The sequence below is a fragment of the Candida pseudojiufengensis genome (assembly GCF_024610245.1).
Source record: "Candida pseudojiufengensis strain CBS 10847 chromosome Unknown scaffold2, whole genome shotgun sequence".
In the NCBI taxonomy this organism is placed as follows: Eukaryota; Fungi; Ascomycota; class Pichiomycetes; order Serinales; family Debaryomycetaceae; genus Lodderomyces; species Lodderomyces pseudojiufengensis.
Window position 1 is genome coordinate 452,170 of NW_026261524.1, and position 17,972 is coordinate 470,141.

At 28.3% G+C, this 17,972-nt stretch overlaps 10 protein-coding genes across 10 annotated transcripts; 7 read left to right on the forward strand and 3 right to left on the reverse strand. All coding sequences in view use genetic code 12, as the record gives it.

The window, feature by feature from the left end:
• Positions 1-587: 587 nt before the first annotated feature.
• On the forward strand, positions 588-2,987 carry KGF55_001094 (uncharacterized protein; the record flags this gene model as incomplete). Its single annotated transcript, XM_051755632.1, has 1 exon — positions 588-2,987. One exon carries the CDS (start codon positions 588-590, stop codon positions 2,985-2,987), a length of 2,400 nt encoding a protein of 799 aa, XP_051616135.1.
• A 462-nt stretch (positions 2,988-3,449) lies between these two features.
• KGF55_001095 (bifunctional triglyceride lipase/lysophosphatidylethanolamine acyltransferase) lies at positions 3,450-4,985 on the forward strand (the record flags this gene model as incomplete). Its single annotated transcript, XM_051755633.1, has 1 exon — positions 3,450-4,985. The coding sequence occupies one exon, from the start codon at positions 3,450-3,452 to the stop codon at positions 4,983-4,985; it is 1,536 nt and encodes a 511-aa protein (XP_051616136.1).
• Positions 4,986-4,998: 13 nt separating this feature from the next.
• On the reverse strand, positions 4,999-5,799 carry KGF55_001096 (Elongator subunit; the record flags this gene model as incomplete). Its single annotated transcript, XM_051755634.1, has 1 exon — positions 4,999-5,799. One exon carries the CDS (start codon positions 5,797-5,799, stop codon positions 4,999-5,001), a length of 801 nt encoding a protein of 266 aa, XP_051616137.1.
• A 353-nt stretch (positions 5,800-6,152) lies between these two features.
• On the forward strand, positions 6,153-8,642 carry KGF55_001097 (ubiquitin-ubiquitin ligase; the record flags this gene model as incomplete). The annotated part of the gene is made up of 1 exon (XM_051755637.1): positions 6,153-8,642. One exon carries the CDS (start codon positions 6,153-6,155, stop codon positions 8,640-8,642), a length of 2,490 nt encoding a protein of 829 aa, XP_051616138.1.
• A 378-nt stretch (positions 8,643-9,020) lies between these two features.
• On the forward strand, positions 9,021-10,277 carry CPA1 (carbamoyl-phosphate synthase (glutamine-hydrolyzing); the record flags this gene model as incomplete). Its single annotated transcript, XM_051755638.1, has 1 exon — positions 9,021-10,277. The coding sequence occupies one exon, from the start codon at positions 9,021-9,023 to the stop codon at positions 10,275-10,277; it is 1,257 nt and encodes a 418-aa protein (XP_051616139.1).
• A 316-nt stretch (positions 10,278-10,593) lies between these two features.
• On the forward strand, positions 10,594-11,508 carry ERG251 (Erg251p; the record flags this gene model as incomplete). Its single annotated transcript, XM_051755639.1, has 1 exon — positions 10,594-11,508. The coding sequence occupies one exon, from the start codon at positions 10,594-10,596 to the stop codon at positions 11,506-11,508; it is 915 nt and encodes a 304-aa protein (XP_051616140.1).
• Positions 11,509-12,195: 687 nt separating this feature from the next.
• RPL20B (60S ribosomal protein eL20) lies at positions 12,196-12,714 on the forward strand (the record flags this gene model as incomplete). Its single annotated transcript, XM_051755640.1, has 1 exon — positions 12,196-12,714. One exon carries the CDS (start codon positions 12,196-12,198, stop codon positions 12,712-12,714), a length of 519 nt encoding a protein of 172 aa, XP_051616141.1.
• A 397-nt stretch (positions 12,715-13,111) lies between these two features.
• Positions 13,112-13,918, forward strand: KGF55_001101 (oxidoreductase; the record flags this gene model as incomplete). Its single annotated transcript, XM_051755641.1, has 1 exon — positions 13,112-13,918. One exon carries the CDS (start codon positions 13,112-13,114, stop codon positions 13,916-13,918), a length of 807 nt encoding a protein of 268 aa, XP_051616142.1.
• Positions 13,919-13,962: 44 nt separating this feature from the next.
• KGF55_001102 (uncharacterized protein) lies at positions 13,963-15,060 on the reverse strand (the record flags this gene model as incomplete). Its single annotated transcript, XM_051755642.1, has 1 exon — positions 13,963-15,060. One exon carries the CDS (start codon positions 15,058-15,060, stop codon positions 13,963-13,965), a length of 1,098 nt encoding a protein of 365 aa, XP_051616143.1.
• Positions 15,061-15,343: 283 nt separating this feature from the next.
• NIP1 (translation initiation factor eIF3 subunit c) lies at positions 15,344-17,851 on the reverse strand (the record flags this gene model as incomplete). Its single annotated transcript, XM_051755643.1, has 1 exon — positions 15,344-17,851. One exon carries the CDS (start codon positions 17,849-17,851, stop codon positions 15,344-15,346), a length of 2,508 nt encoding a protein of 835 aa, XP_051616144.1.
• Between the last annotated feature and the right edge of the window lie 121 nt (positions 17,852-17,972).

A 17,972-nucleotide genomic window follows, 5' to 3' on the forward strand; every position in this document is an offset into this window, starting at 1 on the left:
AATCTGAACAAGGACAAGTTAGAGATAAAGCCTGATTTAAGTAGAAAATTTGTAAGTTTGATCACTTATTATCACATTTTATCAATTTGAACTCAAATTGACGCGAAAAAATAATAATTACAGTATGTCAAAAGAAAATGGTAAATGTTCACACAACAGATCTATATCATAACTAAGTACTAGATATTTTGCTTTAATTTGATGACGAGATAAACGATTTTTCAAGTTCATGGTGTTCTCATTTTTTAGCTTTGTTTCGTAATAAATGGATTATCTAGTTCGATGATGGTCTTCAATTGATAAGCTTTCAGAGATTACAACTTTTGTAAGATTAAACCAAGCTCTACCACTTTGAACACACTGTAACTATCATCGAGTTTTGATTTAGCCCTTCGATGAAAAACATTTCTTGTATCCTCAGAGAATAAGTTGTACTGTTCAATTCGTGTGATGTCATAGACTCTCTTATTTGTTTACAAAATTAAATTAAGGTACGATCAAAAAAAAAGAGAAAAATAGGAAAAAAACTAAAGCGCAGTAACCAAGTCGAATATAAAACAGTCTTACTAGTACTCAGCAAGCAAGTCATGACTGATAACGTTGAAAGACAAAAATCTACAAGATGGGTGAAAGAAGTACCTACATATGGTGGATGGGGTGATGAAGATGAATATGAATATGAAGATGATTATGAAACAAATAATAATGAATCAAATACAAATCTTCCAACAACATCAAATATAGCAGCACATACACAGAATCAATCTACAAATCAAATTCCATCTTTACCTCATAGTATATTAAATGATTATAAAGAATCACTACGAGAAGGTGAAACAGATAGTTTTGTAAGTGTACCTCAATCTGATTTAGTTTTATCAATTGATAAAAAGAAACAATATGAAGATGATTCAGATAGTAGTGATGAAGATGATGAAAATAAATATGATGATAGTAAAGAACAATTGTCCAAAAACAACACACACACAACTGATCATCAATTTAGTAATAATAATGAATCAATATATCAAGAACCAGAACCTCATCATTATCATGAGGCTGTGCCAGGAGCCTTCAAAGATGATATTAGATTACAACCAGATTTATCAACTACAAGTTTATCAAAAAGTGCAAACAACCTAATAACAAATAATAGTAATAATTCAAGTTCAAATTTAAATGAATTTATAGTACCTCCAACTCCAACTTATAGTGAATTTTCAAATCATGAAAATATTCGTACACCTTCTGAAGCAAGTTTTCAATCTGATTCATCAATACAAAGAGAACCTATTAATTTGAGTATAAAAAATTCAAATTATAATAAGGGAATAAGTGCTGATGATACATTTAATGAAAAAGATGAGGAACAAGAACTTACAAAAGAACAAACTATTAAAAGACAACCTGAAAAATTAGTATTGTCTGTAGATAAAAAGAAGCAAAATGAAGATGAAGATGACGATAGTACTGATGATGATTGGGGGTATAATGGTCGTGATTCATCAGATGATGAAGAAGAAGAAGAAGCCCAAAAAGAAAATCACCAACAACATTCACATAATTCATCGAGTCATGATATTGATTCTTTCATTCATGAATTAAATAATAATAAATCTAAAGATTATAATCAAATGCAAATTGATACTAGTAATTTAAATCATCAAGAATTAGATCATCCTGAAGAAAGTCCAATAGCTCCATTAACAATAGCACAACAACATAATTCATATTTGAATGATTATAATAATGCAAAAAGAAGAGATTCCGTTAGAAAACCACCAAAAAAGGATTCTGGAGATTATTCACATATTGTAAGTGGATATGGTACAGAAACTGAACAATCATCATTAGCTGAAGAAAAAGACATTGTTTCAAATAAAGAAGTAGAAGAGGAAGAAGAATTAGTACCACCTGATTTACATCCAGTAATTTCATCAGGTTCATTATCAACTGGTAAATTATCAATGGATTTTAAATTTCAACAACAACAACAACAAGATATAGATAATAGATCATCAAGAAGAATATCTCAAGATACTTTTAATATGAATAATTGGAATCAAAATACTGAAAATTTTAGAAATCAATTTATAAATGATAATGATAATGATTCAACAATAAATTTTGATTCTGAAGTTAAATCAAAATATGATAAATTTATTAAAAATAGAAATTCTTCTTCTGGATTAAGTGAAATTCATTCAAATTCTAGTTCATTATCTGTACCTGATACTATTGATGTTATGCCAAATATTCAAGAAGATGATAATGATCTTGACGCTGAAGAACATTCTGAAAATCACGATGATACTACATCAAGTAGATTAGATACAATTACAACTCAAGATTCAATATTAAATTCAAAACCTTATTTAAAACCTGTATTTGGTGAAGAAAAAATGACACCTGCTCAATCAAAAGAATCATTACCTCAAAAATATAATAGTTTAATCCCCAAATTACCAAGAAAAGCATCTGATGGATCAATTGATATCGAACCAACAAAATCATCATCATCAATAATAGGTTCGAACAAAAGTCCTCCCCCAAAAATTTCAAGAAATACAAGTGATTCAACAACTTTAATAACACCGCAACCAACTATAAATTTCACTCCAGATAAATATCCAGTATCAGATTGGAAAAGTATAATAACAATATCACAACCAAAAGATAGAATTACAGCTTTTAAAAAAGCATTAGTCGCAGAATTGGAATATGAAACAGGTTTAAAAAATTGGTTAAATTATAGTTTAAAACAAACTTCAAATTTTGGTCCAAATAATAATAATATTCATATTGGTAGAATTGCATCACAAGCTTATTCAAATGCTCCTCATAATGATTTAAGAAGACATGGTTCATTTAGATCTAAAGTTAATGTTATGAAAGATAAAGTTGAAGGAACTGGTTCTACCGCTTCTAATTTTGGTAAAAAATGGTTAAACAAGAGTAAAAAATTTATATCTGGTGGTGATAAATAATGAACAATTATAGAGATTTTGTATATTCTGTTTGCTTATTTCTATGTAATATTTATGTTTGTATATTTGTTAATGGATATTATGATTTTGATTTCTCGTTTTGCAACAAAATGTCAGACTTATTTTTTCTTTATGCAATCATGTAAAACCAATTCTTAAACCAGCTTTATTTATACTTCTTCAACTACACCTTTCCAACAAAGAACCAAATAGTATGATATGATTGTAAATTTATTCAACAATACGGTATTACCAATTGTTGCATTTATAATTAACAACACACCAAGTTTTATATGGGCAATAATAGAATTTATAATAGATATATGTTTTTTTTGGGTAAAACATTTATATTATATATATTATAGAAAAGATCCTCTCAAGGATTATATAAAAGAATTAACAAATGTATCAAATTATAATGAATGGAAAAAAATAGCTTTTGAAATTGATAAATTAACAAATATGGATTTATGGAGACAAAATTTTATAAGTAAACATTATGATTATGTTTTAATTAATGAACGTATTAAATTATTAATTGAAGCAAGAGAAAATCAAGATTTTCAACAAATTATGTCTCTTTTAAGATCAGGGTTAATTAGAAATTTTGGAGGTATTGCTCAAAAAAGATTATATCTTAAATCTTATATGGGTACAAAATTTAAAATTGAAGAATATATAAATGAAATTTTAAATTGTTTAGAATTTTTAAATGAAAGTTTAAGCAGTAGTAATGGTGATGATTATGTTATGAATTCAAAACAATTAAAATTAGATTTTTTTCATGATGCAAGACAAAGTTTTGGTTCAACTGCTTTATTATTACAAGGTGGATCACTTTTTGGTTTATGTCATTTAGGAGTTGTTAAAGCATTATATTTTAAAAGATTATTACCAAGAGTTATTGGTGGTAGTGCTGTTGGTGCTGCAGTTGCTTCATTAGTTTGTACATTAACTGATGATGAATTGATACCCATATTAGTTAATATTGAAGAATTAATGAAAAATATTGATATTTTAAATCATGAAATTGATGAAAGATATGGAAATGTTATTGAAAATGTTGTTAAAAAGGGTTATAGTCAAGACATATTATTATTTTTAAAATTTGTAAGAGATACAATTGGAGATGTTACTTTTGAAGAAGCTTATATGAAAACCGGTAAAATTTTAAATATTGTTATTCATCCAACAAATAGAAGTGTTCCATCATTATTAAATTATATAACTACTCCCAATGCAATAATATGGACTGCCATATATGCATCAATCGGTACAGGAGTATTATCAGATGATATAGCAATATATGTTAAAGATTTTAATAATGAAATTGTTTTACAAACTCCAGATATTGATGTTAAATTTTTAAAACCTCAAGATGTAACGTATCAAACATCATATTTTCAAAATAATTTATCAACAAATATTCAACATCAATCACCATATACAAAATTAACTGAATTATTTAATGTAAATCATTTTGTTATAAGTTTAGCAAGACCTTATTTAGCTCCTTTAATAAGTAATGATTTAAAACATTATCATGCTTATTATGGTAAAGTTAAATATGATAAAAAAAAAAATTCATATGATGGAGAAATGAGTAAAAAAGATATTGAAAAATATACAAAAGATTCAGGTTTCAATTTTATGAAAAGATTAAAAAATATTATTGGAATGGAAATTCAACATAGAATTGTTGTATTAAATAAATTGGGGTTATTAACTGAAGTAATGAAAAGATTATTTATTGATGAAAAACCAACTCAAATGCAATATTTAGCTTCAATTCGTGAAGTTACTATTGTACCAGAAGTTAGATATTTAGTAAAAGATTTTGGTAGAGTATTTGATGTTCATAGAACTATGGAAAATATTCCTTATTGGGTATTAGTTGGAGAAAGATCTGTTTGGCCTTTATTTCCTTTATTATGGACAAGATGTGCTATTGAATTTGCATTAGATGATTTATATAATTTACATAGAAAAAGATCATGACAAAACCACTAATTTATCGAAAATATATTTTAATATTTGAATCCTTTGTGATATTATAAACATATTCTTTTTCATTTACTATTAAATTTTTATCATTATATGGTAAACATCCCTTAGTTATAGTTAAACTCCCCGTAATGTCTTTTGCTCTACCAGTTTTTAAAGGTAATAAAGAAATATTTAATTGAGATCTAAATAATAATTTTGTTAAAAAATCAGTAATTTTAAAAGTTGGATTATCAATTTCATTAACATTATAATCTATGAGTTCTTCATCTTTTGAACTTATAATAAATAGCTGATTTGTTTTTTTATTTAATTTTATTAAATTAAAAAGTAAATCATCACTTATTATATTTGTTGAATATAATAATATTTCAGGTGATTCAATAAAAATAATTGAATTTTTTGGAATTTTCAGATCATCAAATAATTTATTTGTATCATTTATTGCATTTGTTGAATCTTTAATCTTTTCTGAAAATAAATTTGTAAAATAATCAATGAAAATAAAATTTGAATTTTGGGTTAAATCAATTCCATTTTTTTTTAAATTCCTAATATAAAATTCTTTATTATGTAAAAAACTTATAAATATAACATTACTTCTGCTTGGTGTGGTTTTTAATTCTTGATTTATTGGTAAAGCTGAACCTTGTAAACTATTTTCAATTAATGAATTAATTAACCAATTTGGTGAAGTTCCTTGAATATATGTGATTGTTGTTAAATAAGAATTATTACTTTTTAGTATTTTATCTGATATTAATGTATGATCTTTGTAGAAAGTTAGATCTTGATTTGGTTGTGACATTCTATGATGTTGACATAAAGATAGTGTAATAGATTATTTGGTGAGATGTATTTTGGATTTGCGCTTTTCGTAAAATCTGATTGTTAGGGGGTAATGCAAGAATCAGCATGATTAAAGACGTTTTTCAATTCAACATATATACCAGTTAAATTCCAATTTGGATCTCTAAATTTACCTGATCATTGTGGCCAAAACGTTATTACCACTTTTAATCCAAAGCTTACTGAAACAAACAAACATAGGCAAGTCATTATCACAAATAAAGATAAGATTAACAATGTTACAATCAAACTAAAAAAAAAAAAATACAATGTCCTTATCATCATTTCTTTGAAGCAAAAAAGGCTAATGATATGACCAAAAGGAATTCAACCAATGAAAAAGATGACAAAAAAGAGCCACCGCCAACATATCAACAATCAGAAATTGCATCACCTCCTCATTTAACACCAATTTCTTCTAGGTCTTCAATATCTTCTCAAGCAAGAATACCTACTACGAAAAATGTACCATATAAACCATCAAGAGATCAACAAAGACAAATCGATATACTATCAGGTGCTTCGACAACTCGTCGAGAATCCGGAGGTATAAATACTTTACAAACCTCATCAACTGCTTCAGAAACCAATTATTTTGATCTTTTACCTTCATTTGAAATGTTTCAAAGTATATTAAAAAGAGATGATAGACAATTTCAAGAAGATCTTTCAACAGTACCTCCAATTTATGGTGATACAATTAATAGTTCATCTTCATCACCTAGAATTACACCACAACAATCAATTGATCAAAATTTGAATGAATATGGATTAGAAAGAGAACACGATAGACATTTAGATCAAGAATATAATTTTGATGAAGATCCTGTTGGATTATCACCTGTAATTAGTTCAAGTAATGTTAATGTAGAAGTTCATAATGAAAATATGGCGGTAACTCATGAAACTTATGGACATTCACCATTGGATAATATAGATAGATTAAATCGTTCAACTCATTCACCAATTGATTTACAAATTTATGTTACAAAAAATATACCTTTTCCAAATATTGAACATGAATTGGAACTGAGATTAAAAGAATATACTAGTGGTGATCATGTTAATGGTTATGTGACTGTAACTAATACATCGGATGAACCTGTTAGATTTGGACTATTTACAGTTTCATTAGAAGGTACTGTGAAATCAACAGAAAGAAATCCAAATTCTTTTGATTTTCAACATAGATATAATAAGATTCTTATGAAAAAATTTTTAAAAATGTATGATTTAAATGCAAGTTATGGATATGGATATATACCAAATAGTGCAGGAATAGAATATGAACCACTTTCAAGAGATAAATCTGATGGATCATTACTTGGTATACCAGATAATAGAATATTACAACCAAAAGTTAAATATAAAAAATTTTTCACATTTAAATTTCCTCATAGATTATTAGATAATGTATGTATGAATTCAATTTTACAACATATTTTACCACCACCATCTATGGGGATAGATAGAACTAGTTTTTTCAATAGAGGTGAAAGTATAACTATGAATAAAGCATTAGGTTATGGTTCTTTAAATTTACGTGGAACTCCAATTTTAACAAAAGATTATAGTTTTGATGATTTAAGTATAGCATACACTATTGAAGCTAAATTCATAGATAATGTTAATTCAAAAGACGCTGTATCACATCAAGAAATTAATGATGCTAAAAATGATTATGTTATATCGAAAAGTGCTCAATATTTTTTAAGATTTATTCCAGATTTAAAAGAGCAAGTCGAATATTGTAAATTTCACAATGTTGGTAATTATCCGAATATTGGAGTTGGCGGTAAATTTTTGGAGCAGCTAACTTATAATTTGACATGGAAGTCTATAAAATTTGAAAATGAAAAGATAGAGAGAGAAATTGATCAAAAATTAACTAAAGATGAATTGACTTCGGATATGTTGAAAATAAAAAATCTTACATTGAATGATGATGAGGACGAATTAACCAAAAAAGGAGAAGATGCATTAATTTCGACTAATCAACCAGTAGAAATTTTTGGAAAGAAGAAGAAAATGATTTTATCATCTTTGGTCAAAGTTGGAGAGCTGAGAATGTCAATCAAGTTTCCTGATAAGGTAATAGCTTACGCATCTCCAAGATTATTAATGAAATATAATGATGGTGAAGATAATACATTGACTCCAGTCACAAGTAATATGGAAGAATTATATAATCGAAGTGAAGAAGACCTTCTAGATTATTTGGTCGTTGACTTATCATTTGAATGTGAACGTGATACCAAACCACCATCAATGACAATTGATACAAATATAATCATATGGTCATACAAGACAGAATATCCTCTACCTTTTGAAATGGGATATGATTTTTTTTATAAAAGTCATGATAAAGTACCAAATGATCCAGTAGAAACAACTAAAAGAAATCTTCAATATATAAAAGATCAAGTTTCAAACTACATAAATTTTATTAAATCAAATTCGATATATATCAGTAAGGATTCATTTATGTATTTAAAATCAATTCAAAAATTGGGTATAAAAAAAGATACTATACAACATTATTTTAAAACAACAGTTCATGAAGATAAAGATTGGTCAATTGAACAACTTCCAAAAGGGAAATTCAAATGGAATAAAAAAATTAAAATTTATTTGGAAGTTGAAAATAAAAATAATGTGAATTTATTACCAACTTTTCAAAGTTGTCTTGTTGGAAGATTATATTGTTTGCAAGTTGCAGTTAAGTATAAAGGGACGAATAATGATCAAAATGAATTTGCTCATAATACTGTTAAGTTAGATGTACCAGTTCTAGTAGGTTAGTATGTGTGGAATTTATAGACTTAATGATAATTATGTTAGATGAAGTATTACGAAGTAGATATTGTAAGTTTATATTGACAATGATTCTCAATAACCAACCACTTGAAATGTAAACTCCACACTATGGATCAATCTACAATGTATATGATTCTACTAATATTAAAATTTCACATAATAGTCATCTAGATTTTGTGTAACAAAAGTTTAACTATGTGAGCCAATTCAAAAGTTTTACATCGCGGTTAGCAAATTTTAAAAAGTTTATAGAAACTGTAGATCTATAATAAAATTTTTTCAATTTATATTACTCATTGAAATTTCAAATATTTTACATACTACCTTCCATCTTCAATCTTACCCACATAACCTACTTATACAATGTTTCAATTCAAAAGATTCCTAGCTACTGCTAGTAAACCATTTACCAATAATAAATCTCAATTAGATAGAGCCACATTGACTATTAAAAATGGTCCAGTATTTAGTGGTTACTCCTTTGGAGCTAATAGAAATGTTAGTGGTGAAGCTGTTTTTACAACTTCATTAGTTGGTTACCCTGAAAGTATGACAGATCCATCATATAAAGGTCAAATATTATGTTTTACACAACCATTAATTGGAAATTATGGTGTACCATCATCTACTTTAAAAGATGAATTTAACTTATTAAAATATATGGAAAGTCCTAAAATACAATGTATTGGTATAGTTGTTGGAGATGTTGCATTAGAATATAGTCATTGGACAGCTGTTGAGAGTTTACAACAATGGTGTAAAAGAAATGGAGTTGCTGCAATAACTGGTGTTGATACAAGACAATTAGTTTCATATTTAAGAGATAAAGGTTCAAGTTTAGGTAAAATAACAATTGGAGAAGAATATGATGCTGATGAAGATGCTGCTTTTGAAGATCCAGGTGCTGTAAATTTAGTCCATAAAGTTACAACTAAACAACCATTTCATGTTGCATGTCCAAAAGAACATTCAAAAGATCTTCATATAGCTGTTTTAGATTGTGGAGCAAAAGAAAATATTTTACGTTGTTTAGTTGAAAGAGGTGCTTCTATAACTGTTTTCCCATATGATTATCCAATAGATAAAATTGCAAATAAATTTGATGGTGTTTTCATTTCTAATGGTCCTGGTGATCCAACTCATTGTTCAACTACAGTAGATAATTTAAGAAAAATAATGGATAAATATCCAGATTTACCAATTTTTGGAATTTGTTTAGGTCATCAATTATTAGCATTAGCAAGTGGTGCTAAAACAGTTAAATTAAAATATGGTAATAGAGCTCATAATATTCCAACATTAGATTTAGTTTCTGGTAAATGTCATATAACATCACAAAATCATGGATATGCAGTAGATTCAACTACTTTAAAAGATGATTGGCAACAATTTTTTATAAATTTAAATGATTTAAGTAATGAAGGTATGATACATAGAAAAAATCCAGTTTTTTCAACTCAATTTCATCCTGAAGCAAAAGGAGGTCCTCAAGATACTGCTTACTTATTTGATAAATTTTTTGATAACGTTAAAGAATATAAACAAAATAATGGATTAAATTTACCTAGTGTTGAAGGAAGTTTATTGGTTGATATTTTACCAACTGAAAGAGTTGAATAAATGTTTGTATAGTGTATACGAGGTTATAGGGGTTTCATAGAGAATAATAATAAAGTCAAATTAGAAAGTCGTTTTGTTTATCTTCATAATTTTTGTGTGCTTTAATATGCATACCGTTCCTCTCGTATAAATTTTCTCGTTTCAAAATATTTTAATTTTGCAACAAAAATATATTTGTGTTTTTCGGTTGCAAAATCATACGATTAATATAAACAAAACAAACATTAAAAATTATTAAGTCGATCAAATATATATAAGACCAAGTCTATTAATAACAAATTGTAATAATTTTGCAACTTGCAAACTCATCAACAGAATGGACAATCTCCAAATAAATTCAATTAACTCCACATCAATATTTCACAATGTTCAATATACGAATTTAAATTATATAGAACAATTATGGGCAAGATGGTACACATTCATTGGGAATGATATAGTTGCAACAGGATTACTATTTTTTTTAACTCATGAAATAATGTACTTTGGTAGGTGTTTACCTTGGTTTATTATTGATCAAATATCATATTTTAAGAAATACAAAATCCAACCAGATAGAATTCCATCAAATCATGAACAATGGGAATGTTTTAAATCAGTTTTAAAATCCCATTTTTTAGTTGAAGCTTTACCTATTTGGTTGTTTCATCCATTATGTTCAAAACTAGGCATTACGTATGATGTACCTTTTCCAAATTGGAAAATTCAAATTTGTCAAATCATATTCTTTTTTATATGTGAAGATTTATGGCATTATTCATTTCATAGGTTATTTCATTATGGATGGTTCTATAAAAATATTCACAAAATTCATCATAAATATGCAGCACCATTTGGATTAGCAGCAGAATATGCTCATCCTGCAGAAGTTGCAGCATTAGGAGTAGGTACAGTGGGATTCCCAATCTTATACGCTTATTCAGCTACAAAATTTAAAAATTTACCATCAATACATTTATTTACAATTACAATATGGATTATTTTAAGATTATTTCAAGCTGTTGATTCTCATTCAGGTTATGATTTCCCATGGAGTTTAAATAAAATTTTTCCATTATGGGCAGGTGCAGAACATCATGATGAACATCATCATTATTTTATTGGAAATTATGCTAGTTCATTTAGAATTTGGGATTGGTTACTAAGTACAGAATGTGGTGATTTAGCTAAACAAAGAAGAGAGAAGTTAAGTCTTTCGAAAAATGAACATTTATATAAAAAAAATAGATAATAAATAATTTAGTGATAGACTGTTGAAAACGAAAATGATTTAGTCAGTGACATGTCTCTTTCATAATTATGGAGCTCCCTCATTCAAAAGTTGCATGGAGCTCCCTCATTCAAAAGTTGCATGGAGTGATTTTCTATTTTTAACTATATCATTTATTATAGATGCATCAGTGTTATATTGAATCGTTAGTTGAAACCTTCTATATATTGATCATTTTATGCTACAGCCATTCTCCCATGAAGTTGAAAATTAGAAGTTTATAATCTCTTTAGGGTTTTAGCCCTATCACTACATTACGAAGCAGCTTTGCTACCAAATACTTTCACATAGTTAAGCTTAACTACTGTAAGCGTAATGTTAGCAGAGAGAAACAAAAAAAATTTCAGAAATTAATTTTCAAACCTTTAATATAGAAGGGTATATTCAATCATAACAACCAAAATAAAAGTATGTTTTCATGGAGTATATTGATGAATTTTAATGAGAGAATGTTGGAGAACGCATGAAACAGAATTGTGGGAAGAAGCACTTTTGGAAATGCTTTAATGAAGTCATCACAAATTGTATATTAAATTTTGTAACGAATTTCACGTTTTGGATTTGTCAATCATATTGGAGTCTTTCATTCTTCAAAATAATTCATTTGAATAGGAAATTTAATCAACAGAATACTAACATCCTTTTAGAATGTCTAGATTAAACGAATATCAAGTCATTGGTAGAAGATTACCTACTGAATCAGCACCAGAACCAAAATTATTCCGTATGAGAATTTTTGCTCCAAACACTGTTGTTGCAAAATCAAGATACTGGTATTTCTTACAAAAATTACATAAAGTTAAAAAAACCTTAGGTGAAATTGTTTCAATCAATGTTATCAATGAAGCTAAACCAACTAAAGTTAAAACTTTTGGTATTTGGATCAGATACGAATCAAGATCAGGTATCCATAATATGTACAAAGAATACAGAGATGTTACCAGAGTTGGAGCTGTTGAAACTATGTACCAAGATTTAGCTGCTAGACACAGAGCTAGATTTAGAAATATCCATATTTTAAAAGTTGTTGAATTACAAAAGACTGATGATGTTAAAAGACAATACGTTAAACAATTCTTAACTAAAGATTTAAAATTCCCATTACCACACAGAGTTCAAAAAACCAAAGCTTTATACTACAGTCACAGACCATCAACTTTCTACTAATCAATCCACCATCAACATTCATCTTTGTAAATTAAACTTCAACTTAATAATTTGACTAGAAACACAAGCTCATTATTCATACAGTGTTTGAGGATAAAGATACACAATGTATATGTCAATAATATAAACGTAACAAAATATACATACCTTCTGCAATTTTAATGAAATTAAAAATTAGAGATATTTACTTTTCCTCTAGACCTGTACCTCTCGATATCTCGATTTGGGCCAATTATTACTTCTTAAATTTTGCTACTCTAATGAAGGTCCAAATCAATTGCGCTCCACACTTTTGACAAATAAATTTCCGATTCCGCACAGAATTGACAAACTTTATAAACGAACATATATTTATTTCTTGTTTGATTTATTAAGATTTCGTCCAATATACAATAGCATGAGTTACGGTAAAGCAGCAGCTGAAAGAATTGAGAATCAAACCTTCCTTATCACCGGATGTTCATCAGGAATTGGTGAAGCTACATGTTTAGAATTAGCTGAAGCAAATCCAAATATTAAATTAATTATTACAGCTAGAAGAAAAGATAAATTAGATGAATTGAAAACAAAATTAGAAAAAGAATATCCAGGTATTAAAGTTTTATCTGCAAGTTTAGATGTTTCAGACTTGAAATCTATTGATGAATTCTTCAAAAACATTCCAAGTGATTTTGCTGATATTGACGTTTTGATAAATAATGCAGGGTTAGCAATTGGACAAGATGAATTTGTAAACACTGAAGTTGAAGATGCCGAGTTAGTTTTTCAAACAAATGTTTTAGGTTCAATTGCAGTTACCAAGAAAGTATTACCACTTTTGAAAAAGAAAAATACTGGAACCATAGTGTTTATTGGTAGTATTGCTGGTATTGTACCATATGATAAAGGTTCAATTTATTGTGCTTCTAAGGCCGCAATCAAATCATTCAGTGATTCTTTAAGAAAAGAGTTGATTTCAACCAAAATTAGAGTCATTTTAAATAGTCCAGGTGCAGTTGAAACAAATTTTTCCTTAGTTAGATTTAAGGGAGATAAAGCAAAATCAGATGCTGTATATGATAAAACTGAACCCTTGATAGCTAGTGATATTGCTGAGTCATTAGTTTTCTCAATAACAAGAAGACAAAATGTGGTCATTGCTGAAACTTTGATATTCCCAAATCATCAAGCCTCACCATTCCACTACTACAGAAAACAAGATTAATAGATAAATAAATATTACATTATATAAATAAATAAATAGACACCTCAAAAACTTAGACCCTCTAGCATTTTAGTCATCTTAGCTGCTCCTTCTGTTGAACCATTATCTATATTAACTTTAGGTTTATTCATTTCTAAACCTTGTAGCAACATACATGCTTTACAGATTTTATTTGAAGACAAATACCCACATTTTTCACATCTCGAGTTTTGAATAGATACTGACCCGTCTTTGTTTATTTCAGTTTCTTCTGGTTTCTTATTTTTATATGCAACTGTTTTCTTTTTTTGTTTCTTCGCTAACACTAAATGCTCCCCACTATATATAATATCCATGATACATGATGGCCGTATACTTTCCAAACTTTTCAATAATTCTCTAGCTGTACCTCTAAAAGCCTCTGGTGCATACGAACATTCGGTTGAAAAATAGTCAAGTTGCTTGTAATGCGCATACAACACAATCTCCTTTTGATAAGTATATTTAAATGGTTTCGATCTTTTTATAGGTGATTCAGCTGATTGAGTCATTATTTTAGTACTTCCTTCTAATCTATTTGCATCACCACGCAATAAGTTCATCAAAACTGTTTCCGCCATATCATCGGCATTATGCCCTGTAACGACATGATTTATTCCAAGTTTTGCTGCTCCTCTATCTAAAGCTTGTCTTCTTAATACTCCACAATATGTACACGAAGATCTTATACCAGCGCAACTGACTATTTCGTCCATACTCCAGTTATATAAATCTTTATATGATACAATTTCCAAATCCATTTCATATTGTTGTTGATTTCTTTTGACAGTTGCTAATGAATCATCTCTATATCCTTTGATTCCCTCATCTATAGATAGCAAGACTAAAGTCAACCCATAATTATATCTTTCATTTAAAGTTTTCAAGATAGACGCCAAAACAGTTGAATCTTTCCCACCTGATGCTCCGATCGCTATTTTATCTCCAGGCTGGAATAAATTATTGGACACTATTGTGTTGTGAATTTCTGTTTCAAATACTTTATAAAAACATTCCTTACATAGTTTCATTAAATTTTTAGGTCTTTTCATCACCGCTTTTCTTGCATGACATAACTCACATAAAGCTGATACTTTGAGCTTCTTGGTCGGATTAACAGTCATCTTGTTTGATGGAAGTTGGCAATATCAAGCTAAATCTGGAGTTGAAATGATATATTTTGAAATTTTTTTGTGTCACAAAATCACCTCAGCTGAGGTTTTAGATGTGAAGACTTAAGCACTTTCTACATTAAGTTGTAAATTTTTAACAAAACTTCATAAGTACCTAGCGAGGCATTGTATAGAGAGTTTACCAAATTAAGAGAGACCTTTTTTAAACATGTACATTACATTACATTAGTTGAGTTGCAAAATTCTATAAAATTCTTACATTCTGAGTATATGATCACGCAGTGACTTGAAATTCATCATTGTTTGGGTTAACATTAGCATACCTAAATTTATTTTCTTCAATTTGTGATTGTTGAGTTTGTTGTTGATGTTGAGTTTGTTGAGATTGAGATTGTTGTTGTGGTTGTTGAGACTGTTGACCTTGTTGATTGCTTGATTGATGTTGTTGTTGGTTTTGTTGATTTTGGGATTGACCTTGTTGTTGTTGATTATTTTGTTGACCTTGATTTTGAGTAGTTTGTTTTTTACCATAACCATTTGAAGAAGTTTTTTCATTTTTCTCTGTAAGTAATTGTATTTTCTCATTCATTAATATAGCTAATTCTTGTAATTTTGATCTTTGAGCAGCATTTGAGAAATTGACATACCCATCAACAACTTGTTCATCCATGCCGGTTAAAATTTCAATTACTTTTTCCTCTGGTAAATTAAAAATTGTACTTAATTTCGAGATAGATAATTTTGAATACACAGACTTATAGGTGAAAACGTATGTTCTTAAACCTTCAATTTGTAATTGATTTTTCATCATGGATAAAAGATCATCATTGTCTGGGAATAATCTCCAAATTTTAATTGACGATAATAAGTTGTAAGCTTTTAACCAATCACCTTTTTGTAAAGCAATCGATGCATGAACAATATGATCTTTGATACTTTCTGGTGGCCCAGTGAAAAATTGTCTATCATGAAATTCTAATTTACTTTTGAACGATTTTAACGATGAATTTTTACGTTTATCTTTGGTTGTAGATGCTGCTGCTAATGCTGGTATTTCGATTAATAAGGAACACGTCATGTAGACACATTCTAACAATTCCAAGTTGATATGTTGATGAAATGGTAATAATTTTTGTCTTTCGACTAATGTAGCTTGATTAGGAAATTTACTGTTAAAACCTTGACCTAATAATTCTTTTGATCTCTGAGAATTAACAATTTCATTTAAAATTTTATGAGATTCTTCAATTGCACCAGATCTGAAAGCACTTAACCCTAATTGGACCAATGCTCTGTTGTATTGAACTTGTAATGATGATTCTGAAGAATTAATGTTACCAAATTGAGCAGATAAAAATAAATCTCTAGCCTTTTTGTATTGATTATTGACAGCATAATAGTATATGGAGTATAGTACGGCATGTTTACCGAAAATTTTGTTGTTGCTATTTTGTAAATATTTACTTAATGAGTCTATTATTTCATCGGGACTACCTTTACCAATCTTAGTTTCAACTTCGTTTCCTTGAATTAACTGATTTGGTTTGTAATAAATATGTTCCAATCTTCTTAATATTATTCTGGCTAATTGTTCACTCTCCAAAGATGGTGTTATGGACTCTATATATGCTTGACCTCTAACAATCAAATTGTAAATTCTACTTTCATCTTTCAATCTCTCAACATATTCCATTGAATGTGGGTCGGTATTTTGTAATGATTTTGTAAATTCATCATCCAATCTATCAATCAATGATGTTATTGAACCATAAATGACTTTTACACCATCAACTGGAGTTGGTTCGATATCTATATCATCGGTAGTTTCACCTTTTTCACTTACTTGGTATTCTTTAGAAGCAAACAAGATGTCCAACAATTTATTTATATCATCATTATTCTTTTGCCAATCTTGAATAGGTAAAAATTGTGAAGTAGATGCATCAAATCTTAAGGACAATAATACTTGATAAATTGATATAAGCTCAAAAGTGCTAAGATTTTCTGAAATTAATCCTTCCAAACTTGATATTTGCTCGGCTCTATCAACATTCTTCTTTCCTCTACTTTCGGAAACTTGTTTTAAAAGTTGAAAGACTGGACTCAATACTTTACTTTCATCAAGTTTATCGTCAGTTCTTGATCCGGCATCTAATGGTTCATCTTCTTGGTCAAAGTTTTCTGGAACGTCTTTATATAAATCAAAGTATGTTTGGTATTCTTTAATTTGTTTTTTAACTCTTTGTCTTAACGTATTGAGAGCTCTTGCCTCGTCGGCTTTCATGGTTTTATCGTCTTTTTCATTATTGATGGTCTCAGTTATTGAATCATCTAAACTTGATAATAATTTTATATAAAATTTAGGAGTTCCAAAATTTTGTTGATTTGCTCTGTTTAAAAATCTTCCTAACTTTTCAAATTCACTTAAAGCTCCAATCCAATTATTAGTTCTTTTATTGACGTTTATTATTTCAATTGATGCTTTCATATCATCTAATAATTTATCTTTTGTACTTCTAACAGCAGTCCTTACTTCATCGTCACTTTCATTATCTGAATCTCCTCCTTTTATAAATGACTTTTTCAAAAAATATGCTGGACCAGTTAGTCTTCCACCTTCTTCATCTGAACTACTTTCTTCGTCGTCATCATCATTCTCGAAAAAATCATCATCTGAATGTTCTTCAGAAGATGATACTAATTCTTCTTCAGAAGTACTTAATAAATCCTCCTCCTCGGATGAAGATTCTGAATTATACCCTGATACAAAGAAACGAGACATTGCACGATCTAAGTTTAATTGATGGTATGTAGTATGACCTTTGTTGTCTGAAATTTACGTGAAAAAAAATTATTCAAATCATAAAAAAATTTTCTATGGGAAAAGTCGTGTACAATCTCTT